Source organism: Squalius cephalus (assembly GCF_949319135.1).
Source record: "Squalius cephalus genome assembly, chromosome: 3".
In the NCBI taxonomy this organism is placed as follows: domain Eukaryota; kingdom Metazoa; phylum Chordata; class Actinopteri; order Cypriniformes; family Leuciscidae; genus Squalius; species Squalius cephalus.
The window spans coordinates 24741590-24761495 of record NC_137124.1 but is presented as its reverse complement, the minus strand read 5'-3'; the positions used below and the strand labels follow the sequence as shown (position 1 = coordinate 24761495).

At 38.6% G+C, this 19906-nt stretch overlaps 1 protein-coding gene and 1 long non-coding RNA gene across 3 annotated transcripts; one reads left to right on the top strand and one right to left on the bottom strand.

Annotated features, from left to right (window-relative positions):
- Positions 1–809: 809 nt before the first annotated feature.
- LOC307156579 lies at positions 810–11159 on the bottom strand. Of its 2 annotated transcripts, none has more exons than XR_013820737.1 (3): positions 11007–11159; positions 7439–7569; positions 810–1317 (listed from the first exon to the last, which is right to left on the bottom strand). It is a non-coding gene; the product is annotated as an uncharacterized lncRNA (long non-coding RNA). The 2 variants fall into 2 exon arrangements; XR_013820738.1 differs by lacking the exon at positions 810–1317 and adding an exon at positions 1534–1669.
- Positions 11160–13043: 1884 nt separating this feature from the next.
- irx5a (iroquois homeobox 5a) lies at positions 13044–19416 on the top strand. The gene is made up of 3 exons (XM_079868016.1): positions 13044–13691; positions 14705–15110; positions 15627–19416. The coding sequence occupies exons 1-3, from the start codon at positions 13449–13451 to the stop codon at positions 16316–16318; spliced, it is 1341 nt and encodes a 446-aa protein (XP_079724142.1). The 5' UTR covers positions 13044–13448; the 3' UTR covers positions 16319–19416.
- The last annotated feature ends 490 nt before the right edge of the window (positions 19417–19906 follow it).

The following is a 19906-nucleotide window of genomic DNA, read 5'->3' as shown; positions in this document are numbered from 1 at the left end:
CACACTCCATTCAAAACAAGACTAAATGCATAATCTAAATGAACACACACTAATATACACTTCTATTTCTTATTTGCTGCTTGAAAGAACTGCTTCGTGTGATTTTTTTTAGGTGCATCTGAGATGCATCTTTAATTGTTTTTACACGTTAAATATTTTCACTGTTGGTGACCTTTGCATACAAGGCCTTGGTCCGCATGTATGTGTGAGACAATATCCATCCAACTATTCGATCAGTGTGAGCAGGTCAAGAGTTAACAAACGCACAACCACGTACGCACCCATGCTCACAGTCCGGAACAAAATTAGCTAAGTGCTAAAACAGCTGTGCTTGGTCATTTATTCAGCAAACACACACAAAATAACCTCACTTTACTGTAAACGATCAAGACCACCCAAGACAGCCACAGGTTTGCAACAGATTTAGACCAGATGAGAAACGATAAACTCATTTGACTGCTTCTTTCTTTATTCTGAATAGCAAAAGTGATTGAAAATACCATAAAAATAATGCCACTAAACATCTATATTTTACTTCCATATCCTTGAACGTGAGTTTATCACTGGATTAAAAGTGCAAATCATCAATTCTTCAGCTTTTCGAGTTTGTCAATCCGTCAAACAAGACCTATTCTTGGTTATTCTGCTTTGTTTTTTTGCTGGTCTGTCGTTGTTATTTGTCATACTGAAAAACAGAAGCTGAAAAAAAAAAAAAAACATTCTGGCAAAATATCTACAGTATTATATATTTGAATAGATTAAAAAAAAATCAAGTTTTATTTTTTATAATTTGTGTATTAATTGTTGTATGCATTTATTTTATAATATTTAGGTATTTCTAATATCTATTGAAACATTACATTCATTTTCATTAAACCAGGCTGTAGCAAGAAAAGCAATAATGAATTGTTTGTGTGATGAAACCTGTCAGTACTCTGGTCTATTGCATTTGTTCAGTGCATTTGAAAATGATGGTCCAGCACTTGCATTGTCTTGAACGAATCCAGCCAAAAGGCAACATGCTCTGGATCTTCTTTTCTTCTTCATTCCATTCTGTCTTTTTTTCCCACTTAGTTTATCATTTGTTGGAGAAGAGCAGAAAGAAGGAATGGCACGGTCACTGATTCACCACAATAGGTGCCCGTGGGGGTTGACAGGAGGCACAGTTTGTGGGTGAGGTGTCGAGGCTGGGACAGCTCCAACTCCGTGTCTTTAAAACCATCACTGTTGTGCTACACTAGGCTACGGGCCAGTGAGTAATCTTCACACAACAAATGTCACAAGGAATTCTGGGTAGCGCACACAAAAAGAGCAAGTCTGTGAAGAGAGGAGAGAGAGGAAGTGAGACAATGATGAATGATTGGCAAGGTCCTGTTTGTCTCTCGCTCTCAATCTCTTAATTTTTGGCACCAGTCTTGTAAAGTTTTTTCGTTGACACTATTGCATGACAAACTGACAGTAACATTATATCATTTAATGATGTGCGCTTTACAGAACAAGAGTCGCAGCTCAGAGGTCTACTTTCCTTCTCTTTCTCTCTCTCTCTCTCCGTCTGTCTTTCTCACGGTGCTCCTCTGTCGGTTGGAAGCCCAGAGCAGGGCTGCTGCGGTGAAGCTCCCGTTACACTCTGCCTCAGCCTCTCTGTCATCTCTGCTAAGCCCAGTGCACCCTGGGAAATTAAATAACCCCATGTCTCAGTTCCCATTGCCCCAATTAGCATATTTTCTGTACAATGGGCATGGTGTCTAGGATGTAAAAGGACAGTCATTTAACTATATTTTCTCCATTAAAGGGATAGTTCATAAAGATGAAAATTCGTTCATTATTTACATTCCAAAACTGTATGACTTTCTTTCTTCTGTGGAAAACAAAAGATGATATTTTGAGAAATGTCTCAGTGTTTGTTTTAATTTGTCCATACAATTATGGATGTCAATCTATCAGGAACAAAATAGTCACCAAAATGCTTTGGCTATCAACATTCATATCAACAAAATATATTTTTTTTATGTTCCAGAAGAAAGCCATGCAGGTTTGGAACGAAAAAAAGGGCGAGTAAATAATGACAATGTTTACTTCTGTTTGAAATATCCCTAGTATAAGTATAGGCATCTCAATTATATAATTGTGATCTGTTTTTCCTATATTTCCTATACTATTATTACTATATATATATATATATATATATATATATATATATATACACACACACACACACACACACACACACACACACACACACACACACACACACACAATAATTAAGCACATGATGACAGAATTTTAGAACCTTAATAAAACTCCCAGCACAAGGAGGGGACACAGCTATTTCATAGTAGCCTCCACTCTTTAGTTATTTTTACAGAAAGAAAAAAAAAGTTATCGTATACAAATATTTAATTTTATATATTTATTATTTTCAGAACAAAACCGTTTTTGCAAGAATACTCAATTGCCAACCTGCAGACTACAACAATATATGTTTAACCGGTCGGTGGTCAGACTTCTAAGTAGGGCTCAAACTATAGTCTGCATGGGAGCCGCGCTCTCTAATGAAGTGGTTAAAGACCGCAACCCCAGTGTCAGACGTCAGCGTGCCTATATTGAGGCCAGGGGAGTGAGGTTTACCTGTACAGCTATCACATACCAGCATTTTACAGTGAAACTACATCAGTTCCATAGCCTTGTAATCTGACTCCGTAGGAATCATTTTAAGGTATCATAAACACAGGACTGACACAAATGCATTGCAACAATATCAGTGAAGAAAATAATTCCTACAGCAGAAAAAGTGACTTTTATTCTTTGAATTCAAAATAATATTTAATAATGAAATACTTGTTTAAAAAACAAACAATTGACTTCAAATTGTATTTGCTACAATATGCATATTTATGCATAGTAGTGTATTGTGTAATTCTTGCTTCATCTGTATTGCATGTGGAGTGTTATTTGCAAGACACTGAATTGCTGTTTTTGTAGATTTTTGTAACGTAATGTTTTGTCATTTTGTTAGTTTAGCATAACAAAAAATAAATAAAAATGAAATAGCAAAGATTGTGTGAGCACAATCAAAGTTGCTGTCAAACAAAATGATAGACAGAAATGACTATTAGACACATTGACTAAGGTGGAAATTATTATGGTTTAACAGCGGAACTTAACAGAGCAGACTTATTCTTTCACACGTCCTGTATGCAATCCACATGATATATGTCTCCACACACACACACACACACACACACACACACACACAAGCAGGCAGTTAGAGGCGGTAGCAGGCAGGCATTTAGACAGCATGGTATAAGAGCTCAGTAGGACTGCCACACTCAGTCCAATCCAAATGAGACCATGCTGCTTCAAACTAGCCCAGCAGTCTCCAAGGACTCCACACTGATTCTCCACAGCAGATCATTAAAGTCTTGTATTCTCCCTTCTCTCTTTCTCTTCACACTCCCTCTTGCCTCCTCTCCCTCCCAACCATATCCGTACTGAAAAAAAAGTAGTCTAAATAAAGTTAAAGTCTGAATAAACAAAGGATTTTCTCCTATGTTATCCCCATCCTTCGTCCTTTCCTCCTCTTCTATGGGCCACAGTTTCCCTGAGATGATTGTGGAATCTCATTGGCTCATTCCAAGCTTGTTGCAGTGGTAGCTGGTTCTCAGTTTAATTGGAAACTTAAATACTTTGGGTAATGTGTGGCCCCTGGGAGCCCTTGCTGCCATTTCACAGACACATACACACAGAAAGAAGAGAGAGAGAGAGGGGAGAGAGAGAGGGAGAGCAGACAGGGTGTCTCTCTCTTTTGCACAGGACCTCAAAACCCTCAACACCCCCACCCCCTCAAACTACAGCTGTCCTCAACGACAGCCCCGGCCCTTCATTATCAAAATAGAAATTTGTGTCCTAAGTGCAGCAACATTGCTAATGCTAAATATCCAACTCCCTCAGGAGCTAATTACGCCTGAGTACTGGCAACATGGATTCCATTTTTTCACCTCCAATAACAACTGTAAAAGCAATTTGAGCATTTTTCAATTAATTAAACACATAGTCTCCCAGTAACCTCTTGTCATTTTGCCCTCCAGGACTAAAGCTAATTTGTGTAAAATAAAACGAGAGAGCGTGTGAGAGAGAGGGAGAAAGCAGCGGATGGGTGTTTTTAGTCATTTTTGCCACTATTAGCCACTTAAGGAATTAAAGGAGGACTGTAAATATTTCATAATAAATACAGACATGTCACTTTGACAGCAATCTGATGGAGGGTTTAAACATGTTCACAATTTTAATGAGTATAATATGTTGGTCTAGATCTATTCAGACTCAGAGTCAATTTGATTCTTGATTTGATTTGATTTTAGTTGTCATACTATAAGTACACAAGAGTAAATCAACTTTTTTGGGGTTTGCTTTTTGGGGGAATATTTTGATTGCCTTTGTCATCATCTAATTATATATATATAAAAAAAAATAATAATGTAATAACACGGTTAGATGCAATATTCAGCAAATATCAAAATAAATATACATTTTTCATAGTGTATATTGCATTGTTGTGATGCCTAAATTCCCATGTAGCATTTAAAATGATTTTAATTTACTTGGGCAAAATAGTAGTGAATAGAATTTTAATATTTTCCAATTATCAGATATAACATAAAAAAATAGGCCTATCTTATATTATCTTATAGATTAGCTTATAGATTTTGACCATAATTTCAGTATACATCCCTTAATGTGTTTGAATGTTGAAAAACATACAAAGAAAAATGTCAAAGAATAATAATGTGTGAGGGGAATGTGTGGGTGCATGAATCATATCAAATATTTTCTGTCACAGCTGATGAGTGGTGCACATAAAAACTGCATTCACCTAGACACTGATACAACACACACACACACATCCAGAATCCTGCCAAACATTCTCATTATAGTCTCTTAGAGGCTTCTGTCAGTGAGTCAGATCAGAGAGAGTGCGTGAAATCTCGCTAATGGGCATTACAGAATTATGGGCTTTCCCTTGCTCTCTCTCTAGCTCTGTCTCCCTCCCACTCCCTCTCTCTCCCCATCAGGACCTGTGTGAGAGAAAGAAAAGCACACACAAAAGGAACACACAGAATGAAAGGTGAGGAAAACGAGCATTCGGTGAATATTTACTCCAGTAAATTCGGCCTGTGAAAACACAAGATGTTTCATGTGGAAAGCCATCCCTCCCAAGCACCTCAATCTTTCCCTCTCTCGCTCACAGCACCAGTCAGCGAGATGACTCCTGGTGCTGTCTAGCTTCACTTTCAAAGCGCTTTTTAAATGGGCTCCCTCAAGGACGGAAGCACAGCCTTCACCTCTGCGCACCTCTACTGTCTCCCGCATGGACGACCCTCTTAACTTTCCCTCCTTAGCCCTCACTCAAAATATTCAGACGAAGACCCTGCTTTTCAACAGATTCTCCTAGCGTTGGCAAATATAGCTGCGTGGTGAGTGCGCCATGTTAAGCTATGAGAACCGAGGCTTCTGCCACAGTCATTACACGGTGTGCTGCTCACACACTGATGTTGTCTGAAGAGCATCTCATCTGCATAGAGACACACTTCACGAGTTACACAGTCTGCACACACATTGCTCCTTTGCCTTCATTAACAGGCTACAGGGAAACAAATATGTCTGAGACGACAAGCAATGTTTTGATAGTGGGTTGCTGTGCTTAATTATTATTACACTAAAAACAACAGTATTGCTCTTTGAAATGAAAAATTATAAAACAGTCTGATACCCTTCAATCGTTAAAAAAAAGATTCTGGAATTCTTATTTTTTAGCACAATTAAAGAATTGAGATGCCTATACTTTAAAAGATATTTCACCCAAAAATTTAAAATCTGTCATTATTTTCTCAACCTCATGTTTTTCCAAACCTGTATGACTTACTTTCTCTTATGGAACACAAAAGAAGATATTTTTAAAAACCTTTTTTTCATTTTTTTTGGCCATACAAATGATCCCATTGACATTCATTCTATAGATTAAAACACATCTTCAAAATATATATATTTTTTGTGTTCTGCAGAAGAAAGAAAGTCACACATGTTTGAAATAACATGGGGGTGAGTAAAGGAAGAATGATACGTTTACACAATGATATCTATAACAATAACTATATTAGCATCCGCACCAGTCGACAATATTGTTCTAGCGCTATCTTCGCTTATTATTATATCTAGTGCTTTAAATGCTGGACTCTGCTATTCTTTTATATTTAGAACTATAGCTTTATCGTTATTTTTATAGTTATCGTCCTTGGTGTAAACAGGCCTTAAATAATGACAGAATGTTCCTTTCTAGGTGAACTATCTCTTTAAGTAGAGTCTAATATGAGCACTTCCTGGTTTTGTAGTGATGGGACTAGAGAGTGAGCAAAGGTGAGACGAGTGGCTCTTTGATCTCACTGCCATATTTTTATTGCGAGGGTGGAACCACATTTCTCTGGGCTACAGATGCTTATGGGGAATGAAAGGTGAGCACACCCGCAGATACCAGTGTGTCACACTAAAATCCATCCTCCCTGAGGGAGAAGAGAGGCAAGGAAGAGGGTTATGCAAACAGATCATCAGCAAATAATGCCTGGGCCCCAAGCAACAAAAGTCAAATGCTTGAATGCTACGATTGGGAAATAGACTCACACAAACACAATGGCGAAGTACCTCAGAGGCATATGGACAGATACTACAGATACGCCTGGCCAGGTGTAGAGAAACAGACTCTAGGAAACGTCTATGGAGAATTTCAATTTCTTAGGCTGTGCTCCTTTAACATTTGACATACATTTCATTATGATTTCTATATAATTACTATTCAAGGACTATAGCCTCATTAAAGCATTAAACTTCAAAATAAACAACTCCATAAGAATGTATATTTATATAGTACTGGTCAGCATTCTCCTGAAATTGGCTGATATATAACGAGAGGCTGTATCATGTGCTATCACAGCATAACAAAACAGCTCATTTGGATCCGGCACCTCAGTGATATCATCCTAATGAGGAGCAAATGGGGAATGAGGCCTTGCTCGCATTGTTGTTGCCACACATTACACCTGACACCCAAAACGCTGAGGCTTGATCGGGTAGCTGTTCGAACGTATCAAAGGCAGAGAAGAGAAACCCAACACCTCTGCTGCGAGAAAGCGATGGGGAGAAAATGTGAGAGGGCAAGTACAGTATGCAGAGAGGCAGGCAGAGAAAGCCATCTACATTTCAAATGCAGAGGATGTTTTCCGTTGGATGTTTATGAAACATGGCTGCTGGCATTGAGCAACTGTAAGAGGATATGGCATCAAAGAGCTGCTCAGAGAAAACAAAACAACAACACGCCGCTGCTCACGGAAGAGGAGAGCAGAACACAACCCCTCCTAAGAATTATGCAGCAGCTTCAGCTGATTACCTGCAACCGGGGGCCTCTAAACGACTCGCTCGAACCTCAGGCCCGGGAACCAACTGTCTGGGTGGACAGTGGGCGTGGCACAACGCTGACCAATGGGACGGCAGGAGAGCTTCGCTTAAAAAGAGAATGATCTGTGGATGAAAGAGTGCACCGAATGGTGTGATCATAGCAAAACACGGGTGCTACTGCAGTGACAAAGCAGTTTGGGATTATATATAAAAACACTCCAGGTAAACATTTCTCAAATCTCCTATACCGTTCATTTTCAACAACTTGACCTTCCATTATTAAAGTTTATGGTACGTTTAGTTATTGTGAAACCACATTAAAAAAATTAAAGTAGCATTTCAGCTAACATCTTACAGTACCGGAATGAATAAACAAGCCAAAGCGGTTTAGAGATAAATAAGTTTAATTACATTTACTGAAATCCTCTGGAGGTCATTTTAGCATGGCACAGACAACTGCAGATGCAGTGAGATATAAAACAACTGTGACCGCTTGTTTTCTCACACCAATTAAAGGGCATTTTGACAGATCAGGGACTGCTAAGAGTTTAAGTCTCAGTGAGACATTTAAGAAAGACTGAGACTTGTAAATAATATAATATACATAAACAAGATACATTGTTCTACCGCAGATGATTAACTTTCTGTAAACCTCTAGCGTGGACTAATCTAAGAATCTTAGATTTAAATACAACCTGTAGAATTCACCCTAACCAGAAATGACACATATTTAGGAAGATTGTACCGGAATAAATTATAAACACCCTTCCAAGCATTTCACCTTTATTGCGCTTGTGGCTAGAATTAATACTATTGGCTGTATACACCATTTAATTACATTTTAATTTGATTACTCGGAGATAAAAGACATGTAAAAGACATTTTATCATTCAAACAAAACCCTACTTAAAATCAATAAATATTCTAATATTATTCATATTTGTCAATGTAAAGACCCTGTAAAATTATGCATAAATCCCTATCAAGATCCTCCAAGACTGCTTCTACTAATACTACATCAGATTTAGAAGTTGCTCAAATCCATGACAGGGTTCATTCTGTCATTGCACACAAAGCTAATACAATTCTGCTTAAAAACACCACTCATTTAAGTTCTGTTTCAATAGCTGCAATACCAGTCCTTCGGTAAAGCAGCTTCTGTGTAACTCTTTGTATATTCATAACTTCAAAGTTATATTAAAATATGCACCTATGCCAAAAGGCTCTTTCCTTCTTTCACAAAATATGTTGTCAGATGAGTTTTTAGTAACAATGCTTTCCTGCAACCATTTGATCATAACAGTGTTTACATATGTGCACATACAGGCTTCTGGTGTCTGATTTAATATTATAAGACAGCAAATGAGCCGTACAAGACTCAGGCATCTGCAGTAGTACTGCTGTAGAGAGTGCATTAAATTGTTGTGTGCTGATAAGAGATGCGTCGGCAAAACCCTGAAAAGCTTGTTTTCCTTACACTCAATCCTCATTAGGCTCAATCAATACTCCTTTAGTCCCTCAGCTTACTGACTCATTTCAAAATAACATTACAGGTCATTTGTCTCATCGTTGACTAGACTGCATTACGGTGCTTTCTCGCTCCAGAGCAGAGAATGACACAGAGAGGAGAGAGAATGTTGGATACTGAGATTTCTACGTTCTGGATACAACGTTAAATATTTTTGGGTGAGAAGTCATTGAGAAATCAATGTCTGCTTCCTACAATCCATTTCAACCAAATCAATCATAATCTAGCCGGCTGGCGGGGGAAAGAGAGAGAGAGACGGGGGAGGGAGATGAGAGAAAGACAGAAAGAACGAGAGAGAAAAATGCACACAATCTTTGTCTGAAATCTCTCAATTCTAAATCCATTCTCATAAAAAGCTCATCATCACATGGTTTAGCCTGGCTAACGGCCTGTCAGTCATCAGGGGCCTCCAAGGAAGACTTCCGGGAATATGGAGCCACAGCCGGGGGACCCGGGGACCCAGTCTATCTCTGCCATATGAACACTTTAAAATTGACTGGGGTGTTAAAGGCTATCATGATGAGAATCAGCAAGTCGATTAAATCTGCTAGAACTCCCTCATGATATTTTCACACCTGTTCCAGGGGGCAGAAAAAAAAAATACCAGGGTAATCATGTTTAAAATAAATGAGCTCCTGCATCAACAATCTGGTGGTTTCAATAAAAGGTATTTGGCAAACCTATAGAGTACTGACAGATTTAGATTTCTCTTTTAAAGGATCAGCGTTGCCCCTTTTGATTTTGTGCTCTACATAGATATTTGGATCATGGTTAGAAGCGCTCCATTACAAGCTACATTGTTATGAGTGAAAACTTGCACTCAAGTCAACAGGTTTTGGTAAGAATTAAGTTGTTTACAAGCATCAAGAAAGTACAAACTTCCTAATATATATATATATAGGCTATATATATATATATATATATATATATATATATATATATATATATATATGATTAATAAAATAGTATTTTTTTTCCTTTCAAATTGTTGTTTCAAAGGTGTTTTTATATATATATATATATATATATATATATATATATATATATATATATATATATTAGCTGTTTATTGCAATAATAATAATAATATGCATTATTATTATTATTATAATTATTATTATGTTGCAGTGCTGCTTGGGGGATAGGATTTACTTGTGCACATGTGTTTAATCATTTCATAAAAATGGCAAGGTCAAAAATAAATCACATCCATTATTCGCCACGGATCTCCCCAAAGCATTAGCGGCGGACTGTTTAGAATTTCAATTGGCTTCCAAGTGGCAAAACCCCTTAGCTAATACATCAAAGAATATTTGGCGTCAACTAATCGGTTTAAGGCAGATTTGAAGTGGCTAAAATCCGTTTGAGGGGGACAGAAAGAGAGGTAGGCTACACGTTACCGGCTGCCCGTTGCTGTCGGGAGAGACACGCCTAACCTTGTGCCTCGAGGAAACCTGTCATGCACTTCACGTTAACTAACTTTGTTTAACCAGCGCATTCTGCGCGCGAACGCGAGAAGCAATTAGTCTGCTACAATAGATAATGCTTTCTAATAATAGTTTCTAAATCCAAATTAAATTACGTCGTTTCCCCCAGGCATTTTGGTGAAAAAGCACCACTTGAAATACCTCCCCCCTACCCCTACTTTTTTTTTTCTTCTTTTTTTTTTTGGTCGTCCCTGTTATATTTCATTTGACAGACAATTGCATTATTGTGCAAAGATTCAGACTCTTGCATATCTGCACGCCTCGTTACAAACATGCATAATTGGAAACATAAGCGTCCGTCATAAAACAAGCAAAACTGATACATCAGTGAGAGCACATAACCTAACATAAGCCTACACCTCCCCTTGCCGTCCAGTCTGGGAGTTCACGGGAGCATTTCGAGAAAATAAGGCACGAACTATTTCAATACAAGACCACCTATGCTAAAACATAATGTTTTAAAAGTGCTGTTTTTCGTCAGCCTATACACGACTGCTTTGATTAGGCTATTATATGTGATTTAAGTTAAATAAGCAGTTTCCTACCTTTCTGTCAGCGCGTGAAGAATGTGACTGCTGCATTTCTCTTTCCATGCTTTCTTTCATTCACCCCTCCACTATGGCTAAACAGACTGCTTATCGAATCCTATTGGTGAAGAGGAACTCATTATACTGCCAATAATACTCTATCAATGAATATTGACGTCATTTAAATGCTGCTACTCCCAGGTAGGCTATCCTTGGAAACTGGTACGCTATAGCATTAAAAAACAACAAAACTGGAACGTTATTTAAAGCTGACTGTGCAATGGTCACTTCCACTATGTTTCAGCAAAAAAAAAAATAAAAAAAAAATAAAAAAATAATAATAATAATAATAAAAGTGAATGAGGTTAGATTTGATATGGCATATGCTTTATGTTATATGCAATAGATTCGAAATGTAAAATGACAATAAACACGTGTATGGCTATTTCTTTTTCCTCATGAACTGACAAGGAACGAAATAAGTAAGCTACTCAAACTATATTTTAATTCTGGTTCATGTCCTTCAACTCTAACACTCACGGGTGGTGCAGAAATAATAAAAACGTCTTCACTATCACAGTAGACAATTTCGTATGTCTTCAGATTGTTTTGCTTTGAACTTAGCATTGGTCCACTGAGTTTGAGCGTCATCATTCTTTACTCTTCAGAGTGCAGTAACACGTGACCTCATGCACACTCTCTGTAGCAGCGCCTACAGCGATCCCTTTCGGCTCAGAGAGACTTTAACAAGTGAGCCAGTTCACAGACTCCTGCGTGAAGTTCCTCAGCCACCACTTATGTTTTTGTTTGTTTAGTCTTTTATTTTTATTAATCATAAACATCGCATGTAGGCCTATTTATCAGTTCACCTGCAGTTTGTAATAGCGTAAGGGTAATTCTATGGAAATTATGTGTGTGTCCTATGTGTTGCGGCACTTAAATTATGAAACTAAATTATAATAAACACTGATTACATTTAGCGTACCTTTTAATGGGCTATTGATTTCTAGATTGATTTAGTAGAAATTTAGTATTAGTATTAATCTAATTAGTATATTGTTGTGATGATAGGCTACAGTAAATAAAAATAAAATCCGTTTCATCTTAATGCATTTTAAATTGATCGTATCTCCATTTTGAGCATGCTAGACGCACACAATACAGTCTGCGAGCAAATAGAACAAAATACATGAGGATATCCTCCGCCACAGAGGAATATATCTGTTTGAATCAAAAGGGCTTAGAGCCCCTGGTCGTGGTGGATTTGCCGTGGTTCATATGGTCTTAATCTGTCTGCGCTTGGGGCTTTGGTGTAAAGGAGAAGAAGATCTGGTTTGTTCCGGGATCTAAGGCGAAAACTGTCTAGCGGACAAATCAGTTAACACCTGTCAAAAGTTACTTCTTCACTTTCTCACTGAGATTTGATAAGCGCGCACTCACTTTCGCCGCTTTGTTTCTGTAAAATAGCTTTGCGAAAACGATGTGAGCACATTTTTTTTCAAGCGGTAAATTTATACAATGAGGTAATAACATAGACAATCTCCCCCAAATGCAGGTCCGTGTTCAGCTGACTTAGTGGATGGATGGATCACCGACTGTTGCGTATTCTTGGAAAAAAAAAACAAAAAAATAAAAAAACTCTACAAGCTTAAAATGAGCGCCGAGAACACACAAAACCAAGGAGGATAAAGAACTGCAAACAGTACTTGTAGCGTCTCCCGTCGTATTTAGCAAGCCGTCCCAGAAAGGTAACAGTCCATTTGTTATTAATCATGTGTGAAAATGAAGGCTTCGTGTATTTAGAAAATGAGGAAAGTTGAAGTTGATGTACTGGCTCGCATGAGACCGCCATCCAGGGGCTGTAGCTGCTCAGTCTAAGGCAATGAGGCTTGTTAGAGACAAAAATATGGGGATAGCGGGGGAGATTGTTAGTGAGTGCCAGCAGGGTACGAATGTAGAGAGAGAGAGAGAGAGAGAGAGAGAGAGAGAGAGAGAGAGAGAGAGAGAGAGAGAGAGAGAGAGAATCGATTCAAGTTGGGCTGCTGTAACCCAGCTCCAGCTTGCCTTTCCTTCGATGACTACACCCCGAGAGGAGGAGCGAGAGGCTCATAGTAGGCGTCAGAATCCTCAATTTCCAACTTAGCATCCTGGCAGGACACTCTCCGAAGCAAAGCCCCATCCGAGAGCAAAAAACTTGTCCCGCGCGCTCGGCATGAGAGTCACAGCGCGCGCAGAGGGTGAGAGAGCTCCTCGAAAATCCGCGTGTGAGTCTGACAACGACTGATTAACGAGTGTGAAGTCTATGCATTCGTCGTCCTCTTTAATTCCCATCACTGCTATCAACGTGAGGAGGACGGGACGGAGGTCTGTTTACTCGGAACTCTATGAGCGAGCGCGGAGAGCGCGTGAGAGTTTGAGGGAGAAGAACTCAAGTGAGAAGCTTATATTTGGATCTTCACCATGGCGTACCCTCAGGGCTACTTGTATCAGCCATCCGCCTCTTTGGCACTCTATTCCTGTCCTGCCTACAGTACAAGCGTGATATCGGGACCCCGGACAGATGAGCTAGGGAGATCTTCCTCTGGCTCAGCTTTCGCTCCCTATGCCGGATCTACAGCGTTCACCAGCGCCTCGCCAGGCTACAATTCTCATCTCCCGTACAGTGCTGATGCGGCCGCCGCCGCCACTTTCACTTCTTATGTGGTGAGTGCGCTTTATTCACGGTCCTGTGTATTTTTCTACTTTTGGAAGTTGGGTGGATGCATTGTTATGCTTCGTTGTAATGCATATTCTGCTGCAAGAATGAGACACAATGTAATCATTTGCGCAAGATCTGCGGTTTTAACTATCAAATATGCATTCGCGGAATTTGGTTAGGTTTCATGACACTTTAAATAATACATAATACAGGACAACATTTTAAAACAACCAGAAATTGTTCTAAAATAAACATTACATCACATAGACTGATATTATTTTCTACACAGTAAATGAAGCAGTTAATTCCGAATTCAATGCAAACAGAAAAACATACATACATAATTTCACGTATTTTTTTATTTATTTATTATTATTATTATTATTATTATTATTATTATTATTATTATATTGTGTTTATTTGTGACAACACGATTTCCTCGGTTCTGTGGGCAGCAGCCAAACAATATTATTGGTTTCAAAGGGAATAAATGATCAGTTGCTCCCCACTTGTCTTAACCGTGTATTTAGTCAAATAGGCTACTTAAAAGGACACATGTTCTACCGGCTATTTAAATGTGAATTGCGTGCACATAGGTCAGCGCTGGTCAATGCGTGCACAACAATGTCAGATGACCCAACATAACGCTGCAACTTCTAATTAGCTGGCTAATCTGAAAATAAACATTGTCAAAAGTAAGTATCGCTGTCGAATAACGATTTATGATCGTTAACAAAGAGGAGGGATTTTTGAGAGAACGTTGTGAAATTGCATTTCACAATCATTCCTGCTGGAGGGAATGAGGCAACTAAAAAAATAGAGAATACGTGGCCCTGCGGCCTTGCACTTTACCATTTTGATTAATTAGATTTAAAGTGTGTTTGTGGCATGCATGTGTGTGCGTGTTTGTTTATGGTGTGTTTGCGTTAGTGATCTGTAACCGATCCTTCATTGTGCGCAGGTGTCTGTCCATAAAGTGATATTTTGCTAATAAAACAATTGATTTGGCTCTTTTCAGAGCTCCCCGTATGACCACACGACAGGCATGGCCGGATCTATAGGGTATCATCCTTACGCTGCTCCCTTAGGCTCGTACCCGTATGGAGACCCAGCTTACCGCAAGAATGCTACCCGGGACGCCACAGCCACTTTGAAAGCTTGGCTTAGCGAGCACCGGAAAAACCCGTACCCCACCAAAGGCGAGAAGATCATGCTGGCCATCATCACTAAGATGACCCTCACTCAAGTGTCCACCTGGTTCGCCAACGCCAGGCGGAGGCTAAAGAAGGAGAACAAGATGACCTGGACCCCACGGAACCGGAGCGAGGACGAGGAAGAGGACGAAAACATTGATCTAGAGAAAAACGACGACGACGAGCCAAACAAGCCCACGGACAAGGGAGACTCCACAGACACAGAGGCAGGTCTGTGGAAAAATCATCAATTTTTCATCGCAGTCGTTTCCACTCCGGGCGCAAAATTGATTGCTGGTTAATGGTGGTATATTATTTATAATGGGAGAATTGCTTTAAATAATAATCACCTTGAACTCCTCTAATTTGACTTCTTATGGACTGAGAATTGCTGGTGACGTATGGTGTTTTGCACATCATTTATCTTGAGCTGCATAATAAGGGCACAGCTGGCGCACGGCATCTCATTTATAGCTATAATAACAACAGCCTATTTATAATAATATTAATAGTAATAATAATAAGTATTATTATTATTATTATCATATGAATGTCAAATATTAAACAACTTTGCACAGAAATGGGTACATGAATTGAATGAGATTTTTTTTAAACAGTAAAACTATACAACAGTTTAAAATAATGATGTGATATTTGTCTCATCTTCAAAAAAATAAATGTTAATTTCGACCAGTCTTGCTTAATCAAATCTTTTTTCTTTTCTTTTTTTTTTTTTTTTGCTTTCAGATCATAAACTCATCAACCCAGGGGAGATACCATGCGACAGATTTAAAGACGAGACTCATGCTAAAGATCTTGATCCACCTTTGACAGACTCGGAATTAAAAGACACAGAGGAGCGGACGGATTTGCTCGCAGAGCAAGCGAAACCCACCACCTCCTCTCCCCCCGTCCTACAGAGAGGGAGTGATCTCATTACGCAAGAAAAGCCCACAGAACCGGGCCACGCCGCGAGCACGGTGAACAGCAACGTAACGTCTGTTATTCATTCTCCCCCTTCGGCGCCCAAACCCAAACTCTGGTCTCTGGCCGAGATCGCCACGTCTTCGGACAGGTGCAAAGGGAGCACTGAGGCTCCACAGGCCGCGGGACTGGGTCAAAGCACAGTCATAGCCAGCGCGGCCTCGCCGAGCCGTTCCTCCCCTCAGTGCCCTCTCCCTAATAACACTGTCCTTTCTCGGCCTATTTACTACACGTCCCCTTTTTACCCGGGTTACACGAACTATAGCACTTTCGGACACCTCCACAGCAGCCACGGCACCAACACCAGCTCAACGGCACATTTCAATGGATTAAGCCAGACTGTTTTAAACAGAGCCGAGGCTCTGGTAAGAGAGAGCAAAGTAAGAAGCCAAACACAGGTAGATCTTTGTAAAGACTCACCTTATGAGCTAAAGAAAGGTATGTCAAACATTTAATACCGGATTCATCGCCAATCACACGGACATTTATTTATTATTTGTGGTTGCTTAATGAAGAAGCAAAAGAAGACGCATTCTGATTAAGAAAAAAAAAAAAAAAATCCGAGGACAATTATTTTCTGAGTAAATGCTTATCCTCAAAATCTTAGTTTCTGAATTGTTAATCAAGAGGATGTAACTTCTAAGAATTGTCTTAAACGCTGCAGCCGCCTGAGTCTATTTGTATTAAAGACTAATATGTATATTTAATGTAGCATTTTGTATTTAAAATGGACAATACACTATCTTTGAAGTAAATTATGGAAAAGAAAATGTGTGCAGCGACTGATTTGGGAATTTGCACGCATGTGAATGAGAATTTGATAGCTGCACAATTTAAAGCGATATTATTTATGAAGATAAATGACATCATGACAAGGACAATTATTATTTCTGAACAGCAGCGTGATAATAGGCTACTTGGAATTATCAGGCAGCCTATATATTCTGATTTACCTCTACTAACAAGCAGGGGCGGCACATATTGAAACTGAAACATGAAGACGATGCTTTATTTGTCGGTTCGATGCTGTTAAGTTTTTACAGAAGTTTTTTTTCTTCTTCTTCTTCTTCTTCTTCTTCTTCTTCTTCTTCTTCTTCTTCTTCTTCTTCTTTTCGATAGCCTTCGGTCAGGGCAATGCTCATCTCTCTTTTGCAAACAGAGAGATTGCTCGACGGATGAATATTGATATGACAACACCGGCAGAAGTGTCGAGCAGTCATTTAACCCAATTACATTCCAACCGCGTCGTGTTATATGCAAAGCAATCAGGTGGCGAACTCCAGTAATGAGTTCGATTTTATGCCAAATTTAGACCTCATTACTATTTCCTAGGCGTGGCAAAGTGGTTAGAGGCGCGCGGCGATGCGGAGTGGGTCTGGGAGCATACTGCTCTGTTATATCATTAAATGGTAGGATAGGCTTAATAGTGCTTTGGATTATAGACGCTGATGGCTTTCAAGAGTGTAGCCAAGGTGCCGTGACAAGCAAATGTCCCCCTGGCATGGCCTGTCCCTAGTACTGCCCTGCACCTCTACCATCACCCGCAGGTAGGTGTCACACTTGCTCTTAATTTCGAGGCCTGACTCTTTAGGAAACAGAGAGCAGAGAGCGAACCTTCTTCAAGAGGCACATATAGCCGGGTGTAAATGAGAGTAACATATTATAGCTGACACGTATTAGCCTATATAAAATAATAATAATTAAAAAACAACTTTGTAATTACTGAGAGAGTTACGAAGGTAAAAAAAAAAAAAAAATCATACGCAGAGATTACAATTAAGAATACAGATAAATAAATACTTCAGTTGTTTTAGTTACACATTTTAAAGCAAGTTCAGTCTCCAAATTACAAAAGACCAAATCTAATTTATAACCGACCTTTGGTGAACATTTTAGCAAATATACAATTAACTAGAACATAATCACAAATCATTATATTGTTGTTCGTTCGCAATTGTATTATTTAACATGTTCCATTACATTTTATGATTATTATAAAATGTTAATACAATTAATATAATTGACATTCAATTCAATAACGAAGTAGGCTATGGCCTATATAAAAAAACACGGATATATTTTTTTTTAACCACATCCTCTACAGCACTGATATTTCCAGCATGCCTTGAATTATAATCTGAAATGTATAATAAGAATAAGAATAATAACAATAATAGTAGTAGTAGTAGTAGTAGTAGTAGTAGACATGAGGACGGGAAGCGACTTGATTCAGCCGGAGGTCGTGTCATTAATCTCTATAGTTTACTTTGTGCACTCCAGTTGAAAAGTCCCCTGGGTTTCATTTAATTCCCCTGGCTCTAATGTCCTTCCCCGGCAGCAGAGCGGGTGAGGGGGGCAGCTATATTTAATCTCTCGGAGTGGGATGGAGCTGCCACTGCACCACATCAGCCGGCTAAATAGCATAATTATGTTTTTCTTTGCTGATCCCTCTAGGAGTTGAAGCATTCGATGCAATGCCCCGTCTGTCCATGAAGCCCTAGAAGTTTAAAAAGCAGCAATTTATATTCTCGAAGACAGATGGTCACATTTTCCCCCCCATTTGATTAATTTATACATTTGATTAATATAATCAACATTCATTCGTCTGAATTGTGACTTTTTTTTTCTTTTTCTTTAATTTTTTTTTATTGCAAAATATCCTCTTTTCTAATGACATGCCAGGCTTAAATATTGAAATTTCGATAATAATTTACGTTCCCATTTTACGCATGATGAAAATCAATTGGATATTTCAAACCGTAGACGGGGATTGTGTGAAAGCTGATTTCAACGCCACAACAGAGAAAGCCGTTTGAACACACTAAAGATTCCTAATGTATTCTATAAAGGTCGTGTGAACTTAATCTAACAAAAATTACTGTAAGTGGTTATAATGCAAACACAATCTATATTTAACTCTGGAATTGTCAAAGAAAACTCACGTGACTTAAATCAGTGATTGTTTAGTTTAATTTGCTGTGTTGGTTGTATATGATGATAAAGAAAGACGCATGGGATTTTATTATTTGTATCATTATAGTTTTAAGCTATATAGGCTAGCCTAGGCTATATATTGCAATCGCGTATTAGCCTATGTAGCCTACATTTTAAGTACAGGCGTCATTTAGGCTATATTCAACGTAACACAATGTGATACGACCTTAAAGCAGTAAGCTTTCGGACTCGGGTCGGCCGGTCCGTTCTTTTGTGAGAATGAATAACCGCGCGAACTCCGTAATGATCCCATACGACTTTGTTCAACTTTTTCTCTCTCTCTCTTTCTCTCTTCCAGTTGAATGGGTCTCAGACTCATTGTTCGGAAGAGATCCACAGTCACTGTGTGTGCATGTCAAGTGAGAGCAAGACAGTTCCCACGTGTAAAAAAAAAAAAAAAAAAAAAAAAAAAAAAAGAGAGAGAGAGAGAGACACTGAGACGATTCTAACTGATAGGCTAAATAAAGAAAGTACATATTGAAATAAGATTTCAAAATGTAAATTCAATGTTCTGCAGAGAGACGTTAGGCTATAGGCTATCTCAGCTGGGAAGAGTGTACAAAAAAGCCAACAGAAACGTCTTCATCCACATCCACGATTTTCATTAGCATAATTAGCAGGGCTGTGATGTAAACTCTGGAAGAAAAAATTATATATATATATATATATATATATATATATATATATATATATATATATATATAATTTTTTCTATATATATATAGCCTATATTAATTTCAGCATATTTTTTAACAATATCGAACTTTTGAAAACGAAATTACTGAAATGAAATTACTGTATAAAAGCACGTTTATTGCAATCATTCCCGTGCTGTTAAAAATATACTGAAAAGGCGAGTCTCGACAGGCCCCTTGCTAACAACTATTTGCTTCCATTAGGAACGTGACATCAGCTTATTCACGCAGCAGGGAAAAAAATCTCTTATTCTAACTGGACCAACAAAAGTCAGAATAAATGGAGAAAGCGAGACAAAAACAAACCAGCAAACTGATGACGTTTGTGCACATTTAGGCTACATGAATTGAGAA

Excerpts from the sequence above, each read along its gene's own strand:
- irx5a (XM_079868016.1), top strand. The coding sequence starts at position 13,449 with ATGGCGTACCCTCAGGGCTACTTGTATCAGCCATCCGCCTCTTTGGCA. Across the intron at positions 13,692-14,704 it reads CCACTTTCACTTCTTATGTG|AGCTCCCCGTATGACCACAC; the intron begins GTGAGTGCGCTT and ends GGCTCTTTTCAG. Across the intron at positions 15,111-15,626 it reads CTCCACAGACACAGAGGCAG|ATCATAAACTCATCAACCCA; the intron begins GTCTGTGGAAAA and ends TTTTGCTTTCAG.